Source organism: Solanum tuberosum, unplaced genomic scaffold (assembly GCF_000226075.1).
Source record: "Solanum tuberosum cultivar DM 1-3 516 R44 unplaced genomic scaffold, SolTub_3.0 scf00191, whole genome shotgun sequence".
Lineage (NCBI taxonomy): Eukaryota > Viridiplantae > Streptophyta > Magnoliopsida > Solanales > Solanaceae > Solanum > Solanum tuberosum.
In genome coordinates, this window is record NW_006239117.1 from 305612 (window position 1) to 314308 (window position 8697).

At 34.1% G+C, this 8697-nt stretch overlaps 1 protein-coding gene across 2 annotated transcripts in view; it reads left to right on the forward strand.

The window, feature by feature from the left end:
- Positions 1-894: 894 nt before the first annotated feature.
- LOC102604643 (delta-aminolevulinic acid dehydratase, chloroplastic) overlaps positions 895-8697 on the forward strand; it is an 11938-nt gene continuing 4135 nt past the window's right edge. Inside the window, exons 1-8 of one of the 2 annotated variants that reach the window (XM_006355125.2) lie at positions 895-1000; positions 1777-2102; positions 3208-3319; positions 3396-3469; positions 4850-4918; positions 5001-5084; positions 5185-5254; positions 8113-8168. In XM_006355125.2, coding sequence (XP_006355187.1) covers positions 1797-2102; positions 3208-3319; positions 3396-3469; positions 4850-4918; positions 5001-5084; positions 5185-5254; positions 8113-8168 — 771 coding nt within the window. In that variant the 5' untranslated portion in view covers positions 895-1000; positions 1777-1796. The other variant, XM_006355126.2, reaches the window with a different exon arrangement.

Genomic DNA, 8697 nt, shown 5'->3' on the forward strand with positions numbered 1-8697 from the left:
ATACTCCCTCCGTCCCATTTTATGTGGCAACATTTGACCGGGCACGGAGTTTAAGAAATAGATAAAGACTTTGAAATGTTTACCAAATTGCCCTTAAAAAATAGACTTATTTTTCTCTCTCCTAATAAATGTATTGGAGTACTCTTTTCAAGATTAAGTGGGACCAACAAGGATAAAAGAGGAATTGTACCTTTAAATACTTACCAAATAAGGAAATGTGACATTTTTTTTGGGACTGACCAAAAAGGAAATGTTGCCACATAAAATGGGACGGAGGGAGTATTATATTTGGTTTGGTTTGGTTTTGATAATTTTAAAACCGATTAAGTTGGTTTGGTTTTGGTTTTGACCAATAATCGATCCAAACCAACCCGTGAACACCCTTACTCATATACATGTGTTTGTCTTTATAGTATGAGGCAAGATCTCTTTAGCTTTGATAAATATTCAGACATTTCTCTCACACCAAACCTTATACACCGCTACTGCAAAGCAAGCTTTTAAAAGGGTCTTTCATGCTGCTCTAGTGATTAAAATAATTTTATTTATGAAATAGTTTCAACTACATACCAATATTTTAAAAAGATTCGACTTAAAATTTCATTGCTTAATTAATTAATGAAATGACGATTTACTTAGTATTCTCTCCCCCTTTTCTCACTTTTCATGTGTACAAAAAAACAAAGAGGAAAAAATGAGAAATTTACAATTTAGGTAAATAATTACATGTGAAAGAAATTCACACCAAATATCAAGATTAAAGAAAATAATTCAAAGCTTATATTCGTAAATTCAAGATTACTTTTTTAATTATTTTAATAATAGGGTTGGTAACAACTAAACCAAAGAGGGGCCCAACAAGAAGCATACGACATTTGACTGGACAAATTTTGTACATTAAATGACAACTGAAATCTATCTTCTTCTCTGAATTCGCCATCTTATTGATCTTCAGATAAGATTATTGAACTCTCCTTCTTCTCCCTCCCTTCCTCCACAGGTAAAATTTTGCTCCTCTTTTTCTTGGTGTTCTGTAAAATTATTTGAGAAAAATCACATCTTTGGCTCAATTTTGCTTTTCAATACCTCAAATTGTCAATTCTTGTAATATAAAGCTCTTTCGGTTTTACTATAGTTCATTCATACATTTTGAATTCACTTTTGTTTTGCCAATTGATTGAGAAAATCATATGTTAAGCTCAATAATGGTTTGGAATGCTAAAAATCAATTCTTGTAATGCAGTCTTCTTTATTGGGTGGGTGGGGGTTGTTTCTGTTATTGGATTTGCTTCAGTTGGATAGATGAATTTGAAAGTTCCTATCTTTTTTGGGTTTTCTCCAAATAGCTCAAGAAATCACATATTCATCTCCATTGTGCTTACAAATGCTAAAATTTCTAGTCTTGTAATGAAAGTTTTTCTAGGTTCTTGTTGTTATTGGTTTTATTAACAGAATCATTAGAAAAATTCTAGGTTTTGGCCAAATTTTCGAGAAAATCACATCTTATGCTCAATTATGTTTTGGAATGCTCAAATTCCAATTTTGTGATGTATTGTTTTTTTTTTGTTTTTTGCGTGTGTGTGTGGATTTGCTGCAATAAAATGATGCATTTGAAAGTTCTAAGAAATCGCATTTGTAGCTAAATTATGCTTTGTAAAGCTCAAAATTCTATCGGTAAAATATGATCTTTTTGGGTCTTCGTGTTATGGGATTTCGAGTTGTGTGCATATTATGGGATTTCAAATTGTAATATATGCACTTTCCCTCATATTGTAGTGGTGCTTATCTGAGCAATCATGGCTTCTGCGGCAATGTTGAACGCACCTTGTAATATTGGAGCTGTAAAGTTTGAGGTGAAACTGAAGCCATCACCAAATTTGTTTTGTGCACGGCCTTCTGTTAAGTTGAATCGAAGGAGGGTGTTGACCATTAGAGCTAGCAAAGAAGGGCATGATAATGGGTCTAGCTCAGGGCCCTTGAGAAAGATGGGCTTGACTGATGAGGAGTGTGAGGCTGCTGTAGTTGCCGGAAATGTACCTGAAGCTCCTCCGGTTCCACCAAAGCCGGTTGCACCTGCCGGTACCCCTCTTGTGTCTTCACTGGTTAGTTTTGAGACATCATTATTTGTAATTATGTCAATTTGCCATTTTAGAGATGGTGAGGAAGTGTTCTAAGTGGACCACCTTTTTCATTAGTTTTGGAGGAGTGTTTTGATTGCTTTTTGACTTTGGTTTTGGTGGCATATTTTCTGATCTGCTAAATATTATTTTTACTATCTCCATATCAAATTGTTACAGGAATTAGATGTTTCATGAGTCCAGAGTGTTTGATTTGTTTTTAATTGAACTGGCCAGATGTAAGTTGGTTACTATGGTGTACTTACATGTAATTCACATTGTTTCTGAATGACAAGTAACTTACCAACTGTTAAAATAGCAGAAGCAGTGGAGAACAAATTGCTCTGACAACTTAGTCACAATTGAGTATAGGCATCTCAATAAATGATAACTGACTTAGGATATAAAAAATGGATTCATCTACTGAATTGAGGCAAAAATTTCATAAAATGCTAGTACTGTATTGGAAGACTGCTTAACTATTGTTGATGGGTGTTATTACATTTTGAATTCAAGATTCTTTAAAACATTTTTCAAGAGTTCTAGTACAGAAAGGCGAAAGCCTTATAAAGGAAAGTGACCATACTTTGAGAAAATTACACCGGACTATAAAATCTTGAAGTTGACAGATAAGGTCTAACAATAACTTCTTTGAACATCTTTGACTATTCTTATCTGGAAGGAGGATGCAGAATCTTGAATTTGATACTTGCAAATTACATGATATTTACCTATAGTGTATTTCTTGTATTTTTAGAAACATTGAGGGTCTTTATTCCATTTACACAAGATGATCAGCGATCATTGTTAGACATCCCTATGAATACTTGACTCTGAAGATGGTGTAATTAATGTTTTATCCTTCAACTTCTACTCTTCTTGTAGGCTGTCAGTGGGTACTACATTTATTATTTTGTAAGTAATAGTGTTAACTTGTTTAGTTTGTGTATATGATAGCATCTTGGTTGAATTGTTGAACTGTATAAAGAATTTTTGGTGATAATGCTTTAATGTAGACTCAATACTGCATCAGAAGTTGATAGATTGATTTGCTGTGTGCCTAGCTAATGACTAGATGTTGCTTGTATAGCCAATTAATAGGAGACCACGCCGTAATCGTAGGTCGTCAGTAGCAAGAGCTGCATTCCAGGAAACAAATATAAGCCCTGCGAATCTTGTATATCCACTATTTATTCATGAAGGTGAGTACTTGTCTGAGTTACTTCCTCTCTGCTTATAACCTGTATCAATCTGTTCTTACAAATTCCACACTTGCAGGTGAAGAGGACACACCTATTGGAGCAATGCCTGGATGTTATAGGCTTGGATGGAGGCATGGTCTTGTTGAAGAGGTCGGTGAGCTATCCCTGGGATTCTTCGTCCTCTATAATGACTTTGCATTCTTAGATCAAAGTTTCAGCATTTTGATTCCTTCATTCAATATGGGTATCACTCACTCTTGTCAGGATTATCAACGACATGCTTGTCTAGATTCTGACTGTGCTCTTGTCTGGCAAAAATAATTAAAATAACACTGTCAAGAACTCTGCTGTCAGATTCCTCTGAGTCACTCGCTGTGTGTAATAAGAGAGGCGTGCGTGCTTGACATGTTATTCAGTATTTTAAATATATACAAGACTTCAATTACAACTACCAGAACAAAGTATAATTTTGGAATTCAGGTCTGAATATTCATTGTCACTTTGCGAGGTTGGGTAGGATGAAAGACATCATTTTTTTTAAATAATGAAAGACCTGCAAAGATTTCCTTTTTTTACCAAAACAGTATTTAATTATAATCTTCCAGTGCATAAATCTGTCTTTTTTTCCCATCTTAAAAAAGACTGATTTATTCACTGGAAGATGATAGTTAAATACTGGTTTGGTAAAAAGGAAGTCTTTGCACGTCCTAGGTGCAGGTTTAAGTGTAGATATCAGGAAAAAGGAAAGAGCAATAAACAGAGAAAAAAAAAAGAAACGCATACAACAACTATCACAATTTACTACTACACCTCAATCCCAAGCAAATTTGGGGATCAGACAAGCTACCATGTGTATACTCATGTATATACTTATTTACTAATAGGTTGAGAATGTATAGGATGACTCTTTTAATGGAGGAAATCACCTTGGAGTCTAAGTAGTACTTTTGGCGATAATTGGTACTTTTACAATTCTTATTGTCCATGTTATTGACAGACCTCATGTACGATATTCAAGGAAACCTACATTTGCTTGAACAGAAATCAAACAAAGTACTTGTAAGCTAAAATTAGTTGCTGTAAATCTGTTGTAACAAAATTGGAGTCTCCTAAATAAGAATTGAGGTACTAAAAAGGGTGAAAAAAGGGCAGGTTAAAATCTAGTGGATGATAAATGGGTAGGCTATAGATGGGTTTGTAGGCTGCACTCAATTGCTCATTTGTAGTTGCCGCCAATGATTGAGAAGTAAATGCCAAATGGAACTGGAACATTTCTAGAATTTTACCAGTTTCCAGAATATGATCATTCTTGACACTTACTGTCATATGCTTTTAGAGGGCTCATATAAATCTTGTCAATGATTTGGTTCCAATCTTGCAGTCCATGACACATGATTTGCAGTACTTAACAAATATGGCTTGGTTAAAGATACATCTAGATCATATTTAGAGATTCAACTGCGATCATAGCACCTTTGTAATACTTCTGTGCATTCTTTTGAGCAAGTGGATTTACTTTTTCTTATGCAGGTCGCAAAGGCTAGGGATGTTGGAGTCAACAGCATTGTGCTCTTCCCAAAAGTTCCAGATGCTTTAAAGGTCCTCTTCTAGACTTCTACCAGCATAAATTTCCATGTACCATCTGACTTCAGATTATATAACTTGTTTCCTGCAACTTCAGACCTCTACAGGAGATGAAGCTTACAATGACAATGGATTAGTGCCCCGAACAATACGTTTGCTGAAAGACAAATACCCTGATCTTGTATGTAGATACATGTCATCTGGTTTCTTTTATCTGCTTAAACAACTTTTCTGTGGGAAAACCCTGGCACTTCCTCTGATGTTTGATGTGTTTTCAATAGGTTATCTACACTGATGTTGCTTTGGATCCATATTCATCTGATGGGCATGATGGCATTGTCAGAGAAGATGGTAAGACATACTTTTGTGTTCGTACCAGCCTAATGGGAAAACCTTTTATTGCTAAATTACATAAAAATTAAGAAACAATTCTAATAGATATAATACACGTGAACCCATGGAATCCATTCTGTAAATTCTATCTCATATAGCACATCCTATTATTGTAGCTATGTTTATTATCTCTGTTAACTTTGAATTGATGCTGATGCAATGAGGTAAGTTCTCTTTCTTGGTTATGGTGATTGCAGTTAGTGTACTTCGGTCTTTAGCTTCTTGAGTTATTGTATGAAGGAGGAAGTTGTCTTTTGTACTGGTATTTGGATAATGATCTTTTCTTTCATCATTTTGGGTCACTATAAAGCATAGACCACTAGTAGCAAAATTCCTCTTCAACAAAAAATCATACTTTCTTGTTGAAATCATTTACTTCATATAACTTTTCAGTTCATCAAACATGAAAACTTCATACATCTTACTTTTGTGACTCCTATTTGTAAGATAATAACTGATAGCTTTTGAAACTTTACTGATTCTTGATGACACTTCATCTCTATCATGGATGCTTCCCTGGATTGCAATCCGAAATATAAATGCAAGTTATATTTACGGAAAGGGTCAAAATTACCCCTGAACTATGCGAAATAGACCACTTATACCCTCCATTGCATTTTGGGATCAAAAATACCCCCGCCGTTATCTTAAGAGACCGCAAATACCCTCAAGAGTTAACAGCTATGATGTGGCACACCACATGACACAAATTCCGCCACCTAAGCTTGTCAACTAGGATACCCACTAAATTTTGACCCAATTTATATAGAATCCAAACTCTCACCCATTCTTGCTAGATCCGACCCATTTTAATTAAGAGGCAAACATATCCGGCGACATCTGCTCCAAAGCAATTTCTTATTGTACTATCCTCTAGAAATTGAGATCTGAAATAATTTATGTTTCCTTTACATTGTACTCTAATTAATCAGGATTGGTTGGAATTGCCAATTATGTTTGTTGTTCACAGAACTAATTAAATAATTAATGTAATAAAATGCTATGGAATGAAATTTATGTCTCTTAAAATCTCTTTACATCTCTGGTTTGAGATTTATGAAAAAGTCCAGTATGAATATAACTTATTTTCTAGGGTGGCGGAGCACTGTCAGCAGGGGGCTGAGTCCCAATTGAAACTAAATTCTTTGATGGAGAAGTTTAGTGGGTTCTTCTAAATTGAAATTCTTTAAGCCAATTGTGTTCTTCAAAATATCCTAGTCGCTGGTCTATTGAATTGAATAACGAAAATGAGGTGAAAAGATGATGTTTGCCTCTTAATTTTAGTGGGTCGGATCTAGAAAAAATGGGTTATAGTTTGAATTATAAATTGGGTCAAAATTTAGTGGGTATCCTAGTTGGCAAGCTTAGGTGGCGGAATTAGTGTCATGTGGCGTGCCACATCACTGCTTCTAACTCTTGAGGGTATTTGTGGTCTCTTAAAATAATGGCGGGGGTATTTTTGATCTCAAAATGTAATGGAGGGTATAAGTGGTCTATTTCACATAGTTCAGGGGTAAGTTTGACCCTTTCCCGTTTTATTTATCAAAAAGGAATTAAAGCTGCATTTATCATTGCTAATAATTTTACAGAAAATTTTTGCTGTGAAGATGAGGAGAAAATACCTTATATTGGGCTTTTTAAGAGCTTATGATAGATAAACCTTTTTTCTTGTTTTCTCTTTCTATATATATTTTTTAAAATAAAGATATGGATAGCAAAAGCCTTTATTTGGAAAAATTGGGAATGCTTTTAATTCCTGTTGCAGAATAGAAATCTTTGTTTAGCCGCTGTAGGATTCCTAAAGCACCTTATAGTTTTTTTATTTTTGGGTAATACCACTCTCAATTAGGAGTATCTGCTGTTCTGTTTGATTTAGTTTTATCCTAAAAGGAAACCAACCAACTATGTTGGTTTGATAAATATACAAACCAAACTAAATCAAATGTTTTTTTTTCAGTTTTGTTTTTTTTTTCTTCGATTTTTTAGTCACGTGAAACACAAATTCAATTCACAGCAAAAGGTAAAATCTCTCAAATGTCAATATATGTTTAGAAATAATCAAGCAGATAGATTAACTTATCATCTATTGAAACATCCACATATGAGAAGTTCACCGTGAGACATGATAATTATCCACTTCCAAAACTAATAAAACAAATTTACATCCATCTATGCTGCCAAAATTAACTAACCTTAATGATTTAAAAATAATATACAAATCACGCCTAAATAACTTCATTATATGTGAACAGAAAAGTCAAGCAAGCATCACGAACATGTTAAGAAAAATTTACAATTTTTTTGTTGTTAAAACTATATAAAGTTCTAAAAGAATATCTAAAAATTGATATCTATGTGTAGAGAATTATACAAAATCCAATTGATACAAGCCAAAGGACAAGTTTTTTCAGTCAATTTGGTTTGTTTTTTAGTAACACCTAACTCTCTTTCAAAGTTCCAATACTGCAGTGTGTATGTGTTTGAGAAAGGCTTCCAACAGTTGATAGCTTTAGCATGGCCTTAGTTATGATTGTTACTCAAAGTTTTGTTGGTGACATTTGTACTTGTTTCCTCTGTTGTTAATTGTGTATCTCCTCTTTTGTATCAATGATATTTTCTTTTCCATAAAAAGAATAGAATTGGATGAATTTCCTTGTTAATAGAGGTTGAACAAAGACAAAAAGTTTAAAGACAAAGAAACACAAAAATATTTGCCTTTATGTGGTTTCTTAAAAATGAACGACCACAAATGTACAGAGCTAATGTTGACTTTTTGAATACTTAAGTTTGGTTTTGGTCTTCTGAAATGGCTGCAGGAGTTATCATGAATGACGAGACTGTGCATCAGTTGTGCAAGCAGGCAGTTGCTCAGGTTATCTTCTATTTCATATAATAATGTTTTTTCACATCAGACAAGCTTCCATCGCTGTTTCTACACTTGCTTGTATACATATTTTCATTTTGACCTTTGTTGAGCTGCACCATTTTTTATGTTCTTTGAGAATAATTTCTATAGTGCTGGCTGAGTTATTGACTTGAGAAGTTGAGATATTTTTCTTACTTTTGCAAGTAGTGTGACCTTACCGAGAAAACTATTCCCCATGTCTTTTGCTGGATTCAGAGGCTGATGGATATATATCTAGTTGAAGAACAATTATTGTTGATGGCCACCATCTCTTTCTTTTTATTGTTTTTATTCCTTTCTTTTACCTACTTCTGTTTCTTTTAATACTGAACATGATTGTAGTCATTATGATTACTAAGTATAGAAGTTTGCAATCCCAAAAACGTTAATTCATCTCAAGTGGGTATACAGCAACATTGATGGAGTAATGCTGGTCATGCAGGAAAACCAGCCAGAGTGGGTGTAATAGGTTGAAGGCAATGACGCTGCAGATTTG